Source organism: Myripristis murdjan, chromosome 20, assembly GCF_902150065.1.
Source record: "Myripristis murdjan chromosome 20, fMyrMur1.1, whole genome shotgun sequence".
NCBI classification, from domain to species: Eukaryota; Metazoa; Chordata; class Actinopteri; order Holocentriformes; family Holocentridae; genus Myripristis; species Myripristis murdjan.
In genome coordinates, this window is record NC_043999.1 from 26515914 (window position 1) to 26532423 (window position 16510).

Genomic DNA, 16510 nt, shown 5'->3' on the forward strand with positions numbered 1-16510 from the left:
GATCCTGTCAGGCCAAGAGGATGTTTTTGGACAATTTCTTTCTCGTTTCTGCTGTGGGTTAGGTGTTGGGCTGGGCTCATGTTCACCTGGAAATAAAAGATTTGTAATTTAGCTTGGCAATAGACCCAAGTGATCCCAACGCCTTAAAAGAGATCAACAGAATCCTAAAATCAAATCTAAAATTAATAACCAATGCAACAATGTTAACATCATCATCATATGATCTTATATTTTTGCACCAATAAGAATGTTAGCTGCTGGATTTTGTGTAAGTTGGAGACGAGAGAGTTTGGAGAGGATTTTTGACATCAGCCAAGAATATAGAGTTTCACTTCAAGTTCTTGCTTGACATTGGAGGTTGTCATTGGAGAAAATTATGACTCATCTTGCATTTTTTCTGTAAGGCAGTATAGGAGAGGGACTGAACAAAGGGTATCACTAGCTTTTAAGGATAGATCGAACTGTGATCAGCATAAAACAGAAGTATGTAAATGGAGAATGAAATAAGGCCCAAAACTCATCCCTGTGGGACCTCGTTCGCTTAGTCATGCCGGATTAGGATGAGTTGACAAATAACATGATGATGTTGTCAGAATTGATTTATTGGAAAGAGACCAGCTGAACCAGCAAATTGATAATTAAAGGGATAGTTGGCATTTTTGGACATGAAGTTGTATGAAATCCTCCCCGGCAGTGTAGTCCATGAAAAGACATTTTTTTAACTTAAGGTGTGCCCAAGGCAAAGTTCTGGCCTCCTGAAGTATTGATAACTCCCTCAGGTCACAGCGCATTTACTTTGAAACACATTTACTTTGCGCATTGATGCTGATGGAGCGAAAATGATGCCATGTGATTGTGAAGTCTGCATTTTTTCCCAGAGTTGGTCTTGTGATAGAAATGTATTACTATTTTGAATGCATGTTGTTTTGAGAAGCAATTTTTTTGTTTGTTTGTTTGTTTTTGTGACCCCAGCAAACTATCTGGAAGTACCTATTTCAATACTTAAGGAGGCCAGAGCTTTGCCCAGGGGACACGTTAAGTAAAAAAATCCCTTTTCATGCACTACACTGCCGGAGAGGATTTCATACAACTTCATGTCCAAAAATGCCCACTATGCCTTTAATGGATAATTCTGCTTATTTTCAGCCAGGGCCTTATTCGATAATAGCCAGAATCATCCTTCAAGTCCTTTATGATTTGTAGAAACCATTTAGTTTAGCCACCCATACACATTGTCATATTATGGCCTGAATATATTAATTTAGCCACTGGTCTTGATTTTTTTGGTCCATAGAAGGACCAGCCTATTCAAGCAAAGTGCAATTAAAATTTTTTAACAAGCTTCTTGGTGTTGAAGCAGTGGCACTAGAGAAGTGCTGGAAATGTCTGTCAAAACAGCCTCAGAACTTGCTAGACGTTTTTGAAATGCAAGAGTGGACTGGTACCCAGACACTGGGAGAGGGATTATGCAAGAGGACATTTAAAACAATGGCCCTACAGTCAAATACACAAAGGTCTTCGATCATCACCTTCTTTACAGTGAAGACAACAAAACTCAAATGGTAAACTCTCCATGTACGAGAATGATACAGGCAGGCCTGGGTCGGGATCTGGTCGATTACCTTCCCATTCTCTGTTAACATCAGAGTCTGCAGATACTGATGATCAGAAAATCCAAACAGCAGATGGACACAGAAGTTCATGTTCTCCTCTGAATGGACCAAAATACTTATTACGTGAAGTCAGTGTTGCTGTCACAATTGGTGAAGATCTCCAACAGTTCCTTTGCCAGTTGTTAAAAGCAAAGAGAATGATATCGAAGGTGATCTTGTCAAAAGACGGACAACTCATTACCAGGTTGAAACAAGACAGGTAGTCTTTGGTAGTCTCTGGCTGGCTAAAGAGGACTTTCTGTGAATTCTGTTGGTGAGTGGTGCTTAACCTTAAAGTCAGGGCATGAGCATCTCTGGTCCAGAGCTGCTAGTACTCTTATTCAAGTCTTCCACTGACAACTGAAGGAGTCCCTCTCTCTTAGCAAGAGTGCCACCATTCTCAATCCTTAACTTGTCAAATAAGGTATTGTTTTGTGCATGGGTCAGGTGTTCAGACATCTAAACCTTCATCTCCGTAGTGACAAATTGGAATAGTTAGAAAAGATGTTTCTCAGTCTAGAAGGGCCTGAGTGACATTTAGAATCTGTTTCCTGAACCTGTAGGGCATTCCTCTGTGTAGAAACTCATTTTGTCGGTCACAGAGGGGTATTATGTACCTGTGTTATATGGGGACAGTGTGTTGGGAAAACCACTGTAATGTATGCAATAGTTAAAACCTTCTCCAGTCTGCAGTCAGCCATCATCTTTTGTTTGAAAGCCGTGATTGCTGTGCACCCTCAGCATTCCTAGTCCAGTCACAAACACCTTCTACATCTCCAATGTCATGACGGTTATGAAGTTGTGCCTCTTTTATTTTCTGCTTCAAATGTGGTCTGTGAAGTGTTTCATAGTTTGTTCTTTTTTCCCTTTTATTTTTTGGTGTGTGAAGTTACTTTACATTCACCCTGTAAGCCAAATGATCAACTAGCCACTGGATGGCCATTTATTTCCTACGCAGCTGAGGTGCCGGTGCAACCAGCCAATTTGCTCCCTTGGTGCTCCCTTGGTGGCAGAAAATGGTTGTCCATGGCTGACGTTTTCCATGGCTACTGACAATATACACCCGGTTGAATCCCTTTACTTTTTTTTTTTCCCCATAAACAACCATTCTACCTGGCAAGTGCAAAATGCCATTCAAACCCTCCTAGCTCTCTATAGCTTTACTTTGAAAGACAACAGGATTAAACATCTGAAACACAATTCTTGGAGAATGGCTGCATTCATCATTTGGTCCAGTTCTCTGTCTGGTTAACTCTGAAGTCATTTTAGTCTTTTTTTTCCTGTTTATTTTTGATTAATTGTACCCAATTATTGCTTGCTGTGTGAACTCTTCAAAGTGAAGTAATGTAATGAAAGACAATACCAAAGCTCCCAACATTATGTGATTTGAAAACTTTGTAGCTTCAGGACACTACAGTCAGAGCAACTCCCAAACACCTTACCGCTCCACCCTCCAATCTCACATGCACACACACTTAATTGGTCAGATTACAGACATCATTCAAAGTGATAGCAATGTGGATTTGTAGGTTAGCGTCATGATAACGCCCTCTTCCAGTAATATACACAAAGCAAGAAGCCTGGAGTGTCCTGGGCAGTCTCTGTCCATACGCGTCTCCTCATCTGCTTGTCCAGACCTGCTGAGTCATTGTGGCGTGACAGAATGTATACCATAGGTGACCCAGCACAGGTGACGTAACAGACCAGAGCTAAGAATAAGAGAGCGCCCCCCTCTCTGTCTGTCTTGATCTCTCTTCATCTCTCTCTTGGCACGTGGTATTGGCAGTCAGAATCAAACTGATGCAGTCATCCTTGGTGGTGGCACCGCCTTATCCAAGCACCTCTCCAACCAAGAGGACAAGGCTGTGATTATGTTGCATTTTGCCTGTCTTTTCTTTTTTGTATGATCTTTTGTACTGTTATTTATACTGTATTGTATTTGTAAGTACTGGAAAGGATTGAAATTTTCCTTGAATGTTTTTGTTGGTTTGCAGTTTTTTTTATGACGTGAGAAGATGCATCGGTGTAAGAGTCTGCCTTCACTTTTTAAGCCTTTATGTTTTATATTTGCATCTTTTCTATGATCTACCGAGCTAGCTATAGTTATCACTCACTCAATGCAGGAAATGTGTTACTGTCATTGTCCTCCTCCCCACCACCTTCTCTGGTGGTGCTGCCAGTGTACAAAATCGTACTATACCATGCCGTCATTAAAGGATCAGAGCTGTATTTATTTAGCAAGTTCATCTGTGCACTTGAAATTTTATTTGGAAATTACATGCCTAAAAAGTTTGATTTGATTGATTCTTATGTACTTTTGTTGGAAATGTCTTTGGTGTATTTAAAGATAAAATACTTGTCTATTTTTATTGGGTTTATGAGAAATGTAATGTTGACCATATGTTGGCTATACACATTGTAGATATTATTACACATCCTACATACACAATATTTATTCAGGAAAATAAATGGCCAAGAACACCCCCTTAACAACCTCTGAAATACATGTAACACTGATATTTAAGTGCACTGATAGAAGCTATTAGAAATATTTGAAAAATAGAAAGCTTTTGGAAAAATAATGTATCATGGGATCTATACAGGAAGCTGGGGCAGTGGCAAATTGTAGCGGCTGTTTCGTATTTGTGTCTTCTCAAGCCATTTATTGGTCTATTTATTTTCATTGTTGAAAAGGAATAAAGGGAATATCTGACTGATAAAAAAAAAAGAAAGATGTACTTATTTTGATGGATTTGGTGGAAGACCTGGAGGGAATCAACACAGAAGCATGCATTTCTTGTTTTGTTTCTACTTGTTTTGTGTGTAAATAATATGTCAGAAGATACTGTATGATTTGCCTGAGAACAGATTGCTGAATACTCAGGCTGTGCTATTGCTCCATCACACAATACCATCATTTATTAAAATAAATAAAAAGTTCACTTTGTTATTTGACAGCTGCAGTGTGAATCCATTGAAAAAAAAAATGTTGATATGTCTCCAAAAAGACTTTTTTGAATTGATGAAGAGCAGGGTCTTTCCTAGTGAGGACCATGTAGCTTTTGACATGATCCAGTGAATTCTGTATTGATCGTATTTGTCCCCAAAGTGACTAAAATGACTTGTTGAGCAAACTGGTAAATCTCTTCTCAGCAGTGGTTATACAAAGATTCTATGGTTGTTTTCAAATTTGATTGCCAGTTTAGTTTCAGTTTTTGGAAGGGATTTGGTAGTTGTAGTGTGGTAGAAATCCACTGGATTCCCACTGCACCTTCCTAGCTGGAGTTGCTATACAATCCAGCAAAGTGTAGTTTGATGGTATGATAGCAAATTCTACATAAAACACCTAAAGAATGTGACACAAACTGCGTGGTACTTCCCTGGATGCCCAGAAGAGGGAGATTACAATCCCTCCCAGACATCCTTTTTTCATTGATGTGTCTATTTCAATGTTTCTTTTCCTCTCTCATAGATAGATAGATAGATAGATAGATAGATAGATAGATAAGCCTAGAGTTTGTGACAGTGATATCCAACAATTTACAGCAATGTCAGTGGTGTTCTTTCATAGAGCAGTTTTCATCCTTTCTTTATCTGGCAGTGCAGGGAAGCTTTTAATTATAAAAAGAATATGTGAGGCCACCCCCAGGGGGCGACATAGAGCACCAAAACGGACCTAGATGGTGGTTAAGAAGAACAAAATCTGAATGAAATCTGGAACTATTTAAAAAAATATTTTCTCTGGTTGTGTAACAGCACATAGCTTCAATTCTAGTGGGATTCTTCTGAAACTGACATCATTTTACAACTATTGATTTCACGTCAGCCTATAACCCTGTCTTCATTATAAATATCGGGGCTGTGTAACAGTGACAGTAATAGTCTAGCTACTGGTAAATATTTAGAATCGAATCTAGTGATCATTTTATAGCATTTAGCCTCACTGACTGCCATGTTGATCAAGTGCTCAGCACTGCTCCCAATGGACAAAAGACTGTACTGCACTCTTGTTTTTTTTCTGTCTCACAGCAATGACTTTGGCTGGGTTCTCTCTCTCTCATGCTCTCTGTAGAGAGATCATGTCTGTCCTGTGTTCCATTCTAATGATAGAATGTATATGTTAATGTAAAGCCTACAGTACTATAGAGAGAAAGCCCGACTGAGGCCTCTGACTGCTGTGAGACAGAGAGAAGGTGCAGTAGCACACAGTCTCAGCATCTTGAATTTGTCCATAGGGTTCCACACCATGCTGCATTCACTAAAAATCAGACAGTGGAGAATTGTAAATTTCAGATCAGCAACAACATTTTTTAAAAATTCAAAACTGGGGTGAACAGGAGCAGCAGGACCTTTTCTCAGGGTGCCCCCCACGCCACCTGCTCAATCCACCACTTCTCCATGTGTAGCAGCTGCAACTGACATTTAAAATCTGTATTTCAAACATAAACGGAGAACATTTGGTGATGATTGTTTTCATTCATCAGACTGCCTGGCAACTGTCCTTTCTCTTCATAGAGCTCGCTGTGTGCATTTAAGCCCCGCCCTGTCGCTTAAAATTAATGATGCATTCAGTGCCATGGGGAAAAAGAGTAATTGCACTTGGTGGTTAAAAGCAACGACTTAAGTATCCATTCCTGCCATAATGTCGGTGGTCCTTGTCAGTTTTTTCATACCACAAGCATATATGGACTTATGCCATGTTAATTACATATTAAAAGTGGTGGAGGAACAGGATAGCATCATCTTGTTATGTTCAGGCCTACTCAGACCTCATGGGATGCTGATATCTAAAATAATTAATTTCTTAATCTAAAGTTTTGGACTGATGGTAGCCTTAATAATATGTAATGTAATGTAATAATAAGTATGATTTTGAGATCTATTACCTTACCTTTATTACCAGAGAGGAGAAATCAGTGAAATAACCTGGTAGTCCTGAGCTAGAGTGAAAACTTGCATACTGTTGGACCCCTGCATCACTTGATGGGTTGGACATGCCTGACATATGTGATGCAAATTGTTAATTGTATTTCATTTGAAATTAATAGGTCTGTATTATTTCTTGCACTTGTCGATGACGTTAGAATTGGACGTCCACTGTCAACAGCCGAGTTCCTTTGTAGTTTTCACCATGTGTAAGCTGAGGGTGAGGAGTATGTTTTTAATTACCAGCTGAAGGCCGAAGTAAACGGAAGTCTCCAGTAACCCAGGTACCATGAACGCAGCGAAAAGCAGTGCGTTCCACCCAAGTGGACCATTCGTCAGTCAATCAAAGCGGTTTCCATGGTGACTAAAAGCAACGCACCACTTCGTTTATCAGAGACCAGCAAGTCGAGTGCAGGACCGTTGACTGGCGCTGGACGAAGTGGGAGCTCAGGTTTTGCTGTACAGCTAGCTAATTTGATCAAAATGTGGCAAACAGTTGCGTTTGTTCACAGAATATTAAAGTGCCGTGATGCGTCTGAATGTCAGGCTGCCCAACAGTGATACGCTGCTGGTCACTGTAGCGCGAATGTTTGCAACTTTGTAGTTGAGCTGTGTTTGGGAAGTTTGGTTTGCCGTGTCGTTTGGTGTGCTCGTGTTTGATAGCAAACTTTTCAGCTTGAATATTGATCCAGACGACGTCATGATCCCTGAGTGTCCCCGTGCCGCGGAGGGCAGGAGCCGGACCCGGTACCAGCACGGCCCGGCAGCCGAACCGAACCAGAGCCGGAGCGCCAACGGCTTGTTGTCCGAAATCAACACCACCATCAAGAATGAACCTTTCACCGACTACTACACCCTCATCCCTGGCAAGGAGCTCGGAAGGTAGGACGAGCGGTTTCTCTCACCTAAGAGAGCTCCATGTTTAGCTTTCCTCACGTTGTTCTTCTGTAACAGCGGCTGTTGCTGCACACTGCGGCTGGCGAGCCAAAACAGTTAATATTGTTTAAATGTATTGCATGAAGGATTGTGTGTATGCCGAATTTACCGGTGGAAGCTAAAGTTTGGGTTAAGGTTAAGTACTATTTTACGCATCGTACAATTTAACAGTAAGTAAAACATTAGTATATTTTGTCAAATTATTGGATGAAACTCGGCGTAACGCTTTCTGCTCGAGAGAACGGATGGTGCTGTGGAGTTGGAATGAAGCTTTCTGTTTCGAGATAATTGCTTCATCATGCTCCTCAAATTAAATGCCGAAAATATATGTTTATCGTTGTCAAGGTGAGGTTATCATATGAGTCATAAATAGTGCTTATGTGGGACTGGCTCCTGCACCTGAGGCTGCCTGCCAGGGTATCCGGTGCCTGCTTGGTTTTATTAGATTGATGAATGCAGTTTCCTACCATTTCAAAGCCACATTTTTCTTCTGCTTGAAGGTGAGCCCCCCTGTTTCTGTCGTACTTTAGTTAGTTCAGCTTTATGCTGTCCAGGCACGTTGAGACAGCGAATGTCCTCCAAATGACTGTCCGGTGAGCCAGCATGACTTGCCGGTGGTGATGCATGGCCCTGGCTTGCAGTGCGTGCCTTCAGCTGTCCTGTCAGACGGTATGAAGTGTCAGAGAGCTCTCCGCGGTGCGCTGCCGAGACAAACTGCCTCTCGTTGCCTTCGGGACTCGGAAAGTTCATCTCATTATTTGGTGCCAGACAGCTCTCTGGCTGTTCTGTCTTTGGACTAACTCAGAAGGTTTGTTAAAGGTTTGCCCTGTGCAACATGAGCAATTTCACTTGATTTCTTTCACAAAAATAAATAAATAAATAAATAAATAACATTGGAACTCTAGGCTTGTATAGAAAAAAAAGTATATATATTTTTGCACACCACACTTGTACTTGATGAAAATTAGGATAAACGGCAGGACAGTGATGCTGGATAGGTCTGATATCTTGTGTTTCAATGTGCTTAACCCTTTGAATTTGTTTAACCCCCAAATTTGCAAGAAATTAGTAAAAAAAAAAAAAAAAAAAAAAAAAAAAAAAGATACACACTCAAAATACCATTACTTTTTGTTTTAAAAAAATATATATACGTGTGTGTGTGTGTGTGTGTGTGTGTGTGTGTGTGTATACACACACACAAAAAACAATCATAAAATTTGGGGGGGAAATACCAAAAAATTACTAAAACATTACCAGAAATTAACAAAGCAAGAAAATGAATTAGGATAAAAATTCCCCCAAATTGCCCCAAAAATTGTAAATAAATAAACAAGGAAATTACAAAAAAAAAAAGAAAAAAAGAAAGAAAAAAGAAAACAAGAGATGGTGACATAAAACTTTTAAAATTTGATGCCCAGTCTCAGGTTTCTGGGTTTCATAGTTAATGACTGTAGGAAGTGTAATCTGGGGAAGAGCCATGAACAAAGTTCCAAAGCAAACCCCACTGGAATACACCTTTACCATGACTAATCACCAGTGACTTTAGCCACAGCGTCAGTGTGAACTGCTGCTCTGTCAGCCTTTTGGAAAAGCAAACAGTATTGTACAGTGTGTGTTGACCCAGGTTCGACCTGGCTGATGCTGCTAGGAGCTGTGTACAGACAGGGCTGAATCAAAGTCATTTCAGCCAGCCATTTCCTGTTCTACAGCTATGTGAACTATGTGTGTGAGGCACAACAGAGGCTGTGTGTGTGTGTGTGTGTGTGTGTGTGTGTGTGTGTGTGTGTGTGTGTGTGCTTTACATCGTATGACCTGACATTGTGACTGAGATTAGCTGCTAGAACAACATCAAAGTTTGCCTTAATCTGCATGTGTGCACTGCTTTATAGCATTATAGCTGACCAATCAGTAGCCAGTGACATGGACTAAAATAGTGGTTTTCAAAGTGGGCTGGGGCCTGAGGACCTCAGGGTCCTCCAGGGGGTCCTTAGCAAAATGAGGATTAGTTGAAATGCTTATGAAAGGCTGTGTTCAGACACCTTTCACAAGCATTTGAACATAAGAAAACAGATCCAGTATCACTGATCTGACCTTTATAAAATATGTGATGTCAATCATTATAAGTATAATTTTCTTGTTATTTGTAAAACATTTTTCAGAGTCATTCTGAATTTTTTTTTTAATTAAGTAATTGTTTTGCTTTTTTTTTTTTTTTTTTCTGAGTTTCTGATCATTTTCATGTAACTTTTTACTGATTTCTTGCAAAATTTCTGGTCATTCCCTGCTAATTCACCTTTTCCTTTTCATCGCCTTTTCCTGTACTTTTTGGGGAAAAAACAGTAACATTTTTGGGGGAAAAAGGCAGATTAACAAAACGAAAAAATACAGAAATACTACTAAAAAGTGAAAAACAAATATAGGCTATATATTCAAACATCAGATCAGTGATGCACTTTTTATTTACATGCTTATGGAAAATATAGCCTCTTGATATAAGGGTTCCTATAGGGCTATTGTGTCAATAGTGGGGGCTGATATTGGTATTTTCAAGAAAACTGATATCAGCCAGTGAGTGTTGTGAGCTTCCAACTCGAGGTTCCTCCTCTTCCTCTCCAGCCACAAGCATGTCACTCTGTAAAACCTGCCTCACCCTGCCTGATGGAGCTGCTAAGCATGAAGGGAATTCATCAATGTGGCATTTAGTTAGAGTTTTAAAGAGAAAGTTCACCCCTTTTGAAAAATGTGGTATTATTTCACTCCCCCCTTAGCTGTTCTGTAGCACAGTAGTGGTGCTATCTTCCTCTCATTGTTACTGAGTGCTGGATACTGGCTGGATGCTCCAAATGCTAACTGTTAGCCTCCTGCCATTGAGGCAGACTTCCCCCCGGCTAACACTAACAAAACAACTGCTTTAATCTCCTTAAGGAACTTGTAACATCACTTCACAAGTGTTTCTTTCCCAAACTAAAATGCATATAGGATTACCAGTTGCACACAGATGATAGTTTTGCTCAGATTACTGTTTCTAACTGTATTTTTCCTGTTATCAACATCCAGAAAGATCCGGTACCTTCTGCACCTCCTGTATCACTCCACACCAGAGCAGCAGCAGCCTCTGCAGAGACAGAAGCAGATTGATTGAGTTTGCTATCATTTGTTTTCTGCACTAAACAAATATACACGTGTTACACGGGTCAAAAACAGCAGCTATCTCCTCAGTGCTAAAACAGGTGCTCTATATGTATAATCATCTCCCTGCTTTGTTTTTATTTGTGGTTTTCTTGAGTGGATAAATAAATGAAATGCAAATAGTCATTAAAATGGATTGAAATATAATTGGGTCGACCGAATGATGATAAGCAGACCATGGCTTGTCAATGCAACCAACACCTGCTGGGAAGACACTAATGAGGCCAGAGGATTTAATGATGAAGATCTAGCAGTTCCTGCTTCAGGTTGAAAAATAGTTCACTCTCATCACAATGCGCGTCCGTTTTTCAGTGAAGTGTTTCATTGTAATGAGAGGGCGGTTATAGGTGCTCTTCGTTTGGATATGCTTGCTTGCTTACTTGCTGCTTTTGAGTAGTGAAATGGGCAGAGCAAACATTTAAACTGAGGAAAAGTGTAGACAGTCATCACAGTACTGTACTCTGACTGGCCGACTAATGAGCTGCTCCCTGCCTGCCTGCTGATCAGAGGCCTTCTAGTTGGAATGCTGCTAGCTGCTCTGATCCACTGGATTTCAGTGCCGAGTTTCCTGCACTTAGTGTGAAACTGACTGGAAGGTTTATTTTTTTATCTTACCTGTATTTTGCCAAGAGTCCGGCCAAAAAATACTTTTGAAAAATTCAATTTTTTTGTAATATTTCTGATTTTTTTTTTTTTTAATTGTATATCTTTAATATTTTTCATTTTTCTATATTTTTCTTTGACTTTTGACTTTGAAAAAACCCCATCATTTTTGGCTTGTTTTTGAAACAATAACAGTGATGATATTAGTTTCTTTATGCATCTTGATTGAACCAGATAAACCTTTCTCAACTGGGCTAAATAAAAAGATAACATTATGAACAATCTGAGTTGACAAGCACATATGTCCTGTAGCTGGAGGTGTTTTCATTGGATGACTTTTCCATGCGTGGCCAACATGTGCGGCTGTGTTTTTTGTCTTTGGCAGTGTGAGGGAAGCACGTGGTCTGCACCCGCTCCTCAGCGTCAGTTCCACTCCTTCAGAGTGTGAGTGAGAGCGGTAGATGCCTGAGGCCACGCTGGCCTCCAGAGGTATTTCTTGGGTGAAAAGCTCTAAAGAAGGCTCGTTGTTTGATGAGAGTCAGGAATCGAGTTTGTGTCCTTAGACCACGTCTCAGTTCATGTGAAACTCAGCATATCCCCTTCAGTGCAGGACAGTTGCTGTCAGGGCAGAAGGTCTGAGCTGTCACTTCATGAATTCTACCGGCATATCCAGACCTCCTGACCATTGAGCTAAATGGTCAGGAGGTCATGTTGGTTTATTAATGGACTTTGTCTTCATTCACCTTACAACATAGAAACTAAATTGGGTAGAATTGGCATTGTATGGTGAATTCCATTGTTGCCAGTGAACCTACTGGCAGTCATCTTTGAGGAACCAATTGAATAACTTTATTGGCACTTCCATCATGGTTAAATTAGTATCACCGCAACAATAAAGGGGGAAGTTGAAGTTAACACATGAAATAAACGAATCACCGGTGTGTTGCTGAAATGATTAAAAGTGATTGGGTGCTGATTCAGAGCCTCACAGGCTAATGTTAATATTAACTAATTAGATGTTAGCTAAGCTAATCCTAATTAGCTGCATTGTTGTTAACAGGGTTATTGAATAATGTTCTGGCAAAGCTACCAACAATCTAGCAGGTAATTCTCAATCGTTTTTTATTTCAGTCAAAACCAAGAGCAACAAGGTTATTTTCAGTATTCTTTTATTGATCTTCTTGTGAAAACAGAAACATTAGCTCGGCCAGCGTGGTGACATCAGTCAACATGTGCAGGTGTTGGCTTGGCCACACCTTGAACCACCTGGAAATGCACTTTGTCGTGAACTGGTTCTACTCAATTCAGTTTGCATGGCTCACAGCAGCCTGATAACCAGAAAGTGGAATTGTATAGATTTATATTCAAGAGTTATGGCAGTCTGAAGAAATGATAAGCTTTTTTTCTGCAAATTATAAGGTGGATACATTGGCTTTAGATGAGTTTACCTTCCACTACCCTCCTCTGAAAGTAAAAGACATTCCAGTCCAGCATGAAGCCCCTATCTGAACCCCCAGCTGGAGATAACTGTGTCCTCATCTGCTTACAAGACTTCAAAAGAAAGCCATGGGTTTCAGCTTAGTTGCTCAGCAGGGACATTGTTTTGGTGATTAATTAGTGTAACAGATAAAGTAGTTGCTTATCTTTGGACATAAAGCCTGAGACAAGTTCACTCCCTGACTGATTTGTGGGCAGTTCATGGCTGAGCCATCAGAACTCATGCCACTCATGAGTGGTACCAGAATCTGCTCTGGCCCATTAATGGAGTGGCGGTGAAATTCCACTCATGAGGCTTTTCCAGATTAGAGCCTGGCCATAAGCAAGGCTTAGTCTATCCAGTCACTGCTCTGTACCTCCTAATGCTGGTTTGTTGAATTCCTATCTGATGTATGGAACACCCTCTGGTGTATGAGGAGTGATCAGCAGAGTGCAAGCAGAAATTGTTTTAAAATTACATAACTTTGAATTCATTATGCTCACAGTCAACCACAGAATTCAAAACATGGATGTGTTGAATTAACTGGATTGTAAAATAAAAATCTGTAATTTTTCTTAGAAGTCATGAAACTGAGAGTCTGAAGTCTGTCTGGTTGTCTGTCTGGTTGGAACAATAAGTGTTAGCCTGTTAGCAAGGCATGATGAGGATTACATTGTCAGTCTAATACTCTATCAGAGGAGGTGAGGGCTAGCAAAGTGCTTCAGTGTATTGTAGCAAGTGAGCTCTACAGACTGTTAGCTTGGAAAACATCTGCTGTTGTTGTAGCACTAGTTCCTGTAATCCTAATTAAGGAAAAAAAGGTGGCCCCTCCTCCCAAGCTAACCTCCAACAGTCAGTTTGATTTTCAAGGATGTCAACAGAATGAACACAGTCGCCATCCTCGTAGATTAAAAAAAAAAATCATCTCACCGCCAACAGAAAACAGGCCAACACCATGTTGCTCTTCATCCTTTCCCTCAGTGTTTGCCAGCGGGTGAAAGCCAAGCCCAAATTCACTCTTGTTGCAGAATGAGCTTTGTTCGCTTGGCATTTCACCTTTCCAGGTTTCCTTTTTTCCATGCCACAATTTTCATAACTTCTTATTGGATGATGTGTTATTGACACTGTGCTGCGCTGTTATTGGCTGGGAGCTACACACCCACCACCCAAAGGTGGACGCCCAGAAGAGTCCTGAGCTCTGCAAAACAAGAAAATCCAGGCAGAGGGCAGGATCTCTGCGGACACACACACCAACACACACTTCTAGTGGCTCATAAGTGGTGACTTAGGGATTATTTTTTATTTTTTAAGTTAAGTCTATCCATTGCCTTGCATGAAAATCTTACTCATTCTGCCTTTAACTTTTAACGGTTATATCAAATCAGTTCAAACTGAGGTTCCTGGAAAAATGCATGCACGGACACAAACTGCAAAGAATACTTGTGAGCGTCTTAGAACAGAGACCGGTATTGTTCATGAGCTGATGCAGCCAAATCAGGACATACTCTCTGACGTGGTTTCTGGTCATTTGGTGCAAATTTTAATGTGAATTCCTGACCAAAAGATTGCAAATCTAAGTGCAGAAACAAAAACTTAAACAAGCAGCAAGTCCAAACCAGGAGTAGTAGCTGTAGACACTCTCGACATTGTTGGATTGATTCTTTGCACATGGCTCTTTTGAAGTCATTTTTGAAGGAGAGCTCAGTTTGTTGATGAAATTAAATTTGAACTGAGACTGCTAAGATTTATGCACTTCCAGTTGAAATGCAGCTGATATTCAGTCTCTGCCAGACCTTGTCTTCTCCACACAGATGTTTCTGTCATGTTATTCTACTGTGTGTTTTGCTCTTGTTGTTACAAGCTAAATGCACTGCAGCAGGGCAGAAAATGGAAGCATGATTATAAAAGAAGCACGTAGAGCGTTCTGTCTGTAACATGGCTTTCTAGCAGTGCACTGTGCTAGGCAGCTGTGTGTGTGTGTGTGTGTGTGTGTGTGTGTGTGTGTGTGTGTGTGTTTATAAAGTGAGAAGTGTGATCTGCATGTTCAGGCAGTTTCTAGACTCTGAGATGTGGATGGATGCCGCCCAGCTTGCTGCTCTCCACCCAGCTGCCCTCCCAGCATTCCTGCTCTTTGGGGAAACTCCCTGCCCCTGTGGACTCAACCACAGTTTTTTCTCCCTGTTAGGTGGCCCACTAACTGTTTTTTTTTTTTTTTTTTTTCTGGGCTTATGAAGGACCACTTTGAACCTCTAACACAAGCCTCAGTTTGTATCTGCCATGAACGTGCACACATGTCTGAGACATTGCTCCCTCTGATCAGTAAATGAGTTTTTCCACCCCTAGTTCCACATACATTCCACTGTGATGTCCAATAAATTGTCACCATTATTGTGAATTCTGCTTCAACAAAGGAGGCAGTGAAAAAATGTCAGAATAATTTGAACATATTTTGACATAATGCCAGCCTGCAACATAAGCCTCTGCTCATTCACTGTCCTCCACAATCCAAGATCAGGGAAGGGTATATAGCTTTGGTTTCATTCATCCATCCATCGATCATGTGTGATTTCTGAGATTCTGTCGGCCATTTTTGGATGAAATTTGGGAGAATGATGGATTTATTGGCAATGGGGTGTAGCATTTTCATCATAAACCTGATTGGTTCACCACAGCAGCGCCTCCTCTATGCAGGCTATTGGGGTCCTTAACTTCACACACAATATCTTAGTTGATACACTTTTGGCTCAATTTCAGTGATTCTTTGGGGAATAATATGTTTTTACATTGATATCCAGTATTCATAAAATGGAACTGATAGGCCCACCTCATGCCTCAGTTGCAACTGAAATTCAGTCTCTACTGTTTCTGAGACTTTTCAAATGTCCTGGAAACATAGGAAATCAGAAGTGAACTGTACGAAATCAGAAGTAGAAGTACAGAAGGCAGATTGAGGGGGGCGGGTACACCAAAAAAGTAATTTTCAATATTTATTTGCAATTTTCAGATTACTTTTTTGAATCATTTGGAGTTTGGGAATATCCTAGAGGGTTTTTTGTTTGTTTGATTTTTATAAAGGTCATTTTCATTGTCATCAAAGTACTTCCTCTGCTGAGGAGAGTGGAAGTTTCAGAGTCCTGAGGTGTGAGCAGTACAAACACTCATTATGAATCATAACCTAAACCTGGGTTTGTCCTTGGCACACACTGCAATCTTGTGTAACATTAAATATTTAGTTCTATGATAAGTGATAAGCCGCTATATTTATCATCACTCATTTTTGAATTGTGCTTTTGATCTTCATCACAAAGAAATGGATCATGGATTAAATTTAGCTTGCTTGGGATCTCTCCTATCCTGCTCTAATTAGTAAAAACTAGGCTGCCTCTTCAGATCACCGTCACCTGGCAACACGTCAACTAAAATCAGATATGATGTTTCTTTTTTGTCTAACTGAATCATATTTTTGTTTTTGGTTCTTCGCCTTATATTACTTTTCTCTTTTTCTCTTTTGTTAACTTGTTTTTTCTGGTATGCTGTTTTTCATTAACAGCCTGCTTTTCACATCTTCTGGGCAAGCTCAATAAGACAAAGAAGGTGTTGATAAGTTGGATGTGTATATTCATGCAGTTTCAAATATTCGCTAGTGGGTCTAGACCAATATATCCACTGCTTTCTGCTGTTGGCCACCAGGTACCTCCACCAGAGTATTTAGAGCTTGTGTGCTGTG

General features: G+C 40.3%; 1 protein-coding gene across 1 annotated transcript in view; it reads left to right on the top strand.

Annotated features, from left to right (window-relative positions):
- Positions 1–6954: 6954 nt before the first annotated feature.
- stk17a (serine/threonine kinase 17a) overlaps positions 6955–16510 on the top strand; it is a 43817-nt gene continuing 34261 nt past the window's right edge. Inside the window, exon 1 of the mRNA XM_030079723.1 lies at positions 6955–7460. Coding sequence (XP_029935583.1) covers positions 7279–7460 — 182 coding nt within the window. The 5' untranslated portion in view covers positions 6955–7278. The remainder of the gene's footprint in view (positions 7461–16510) is intronic.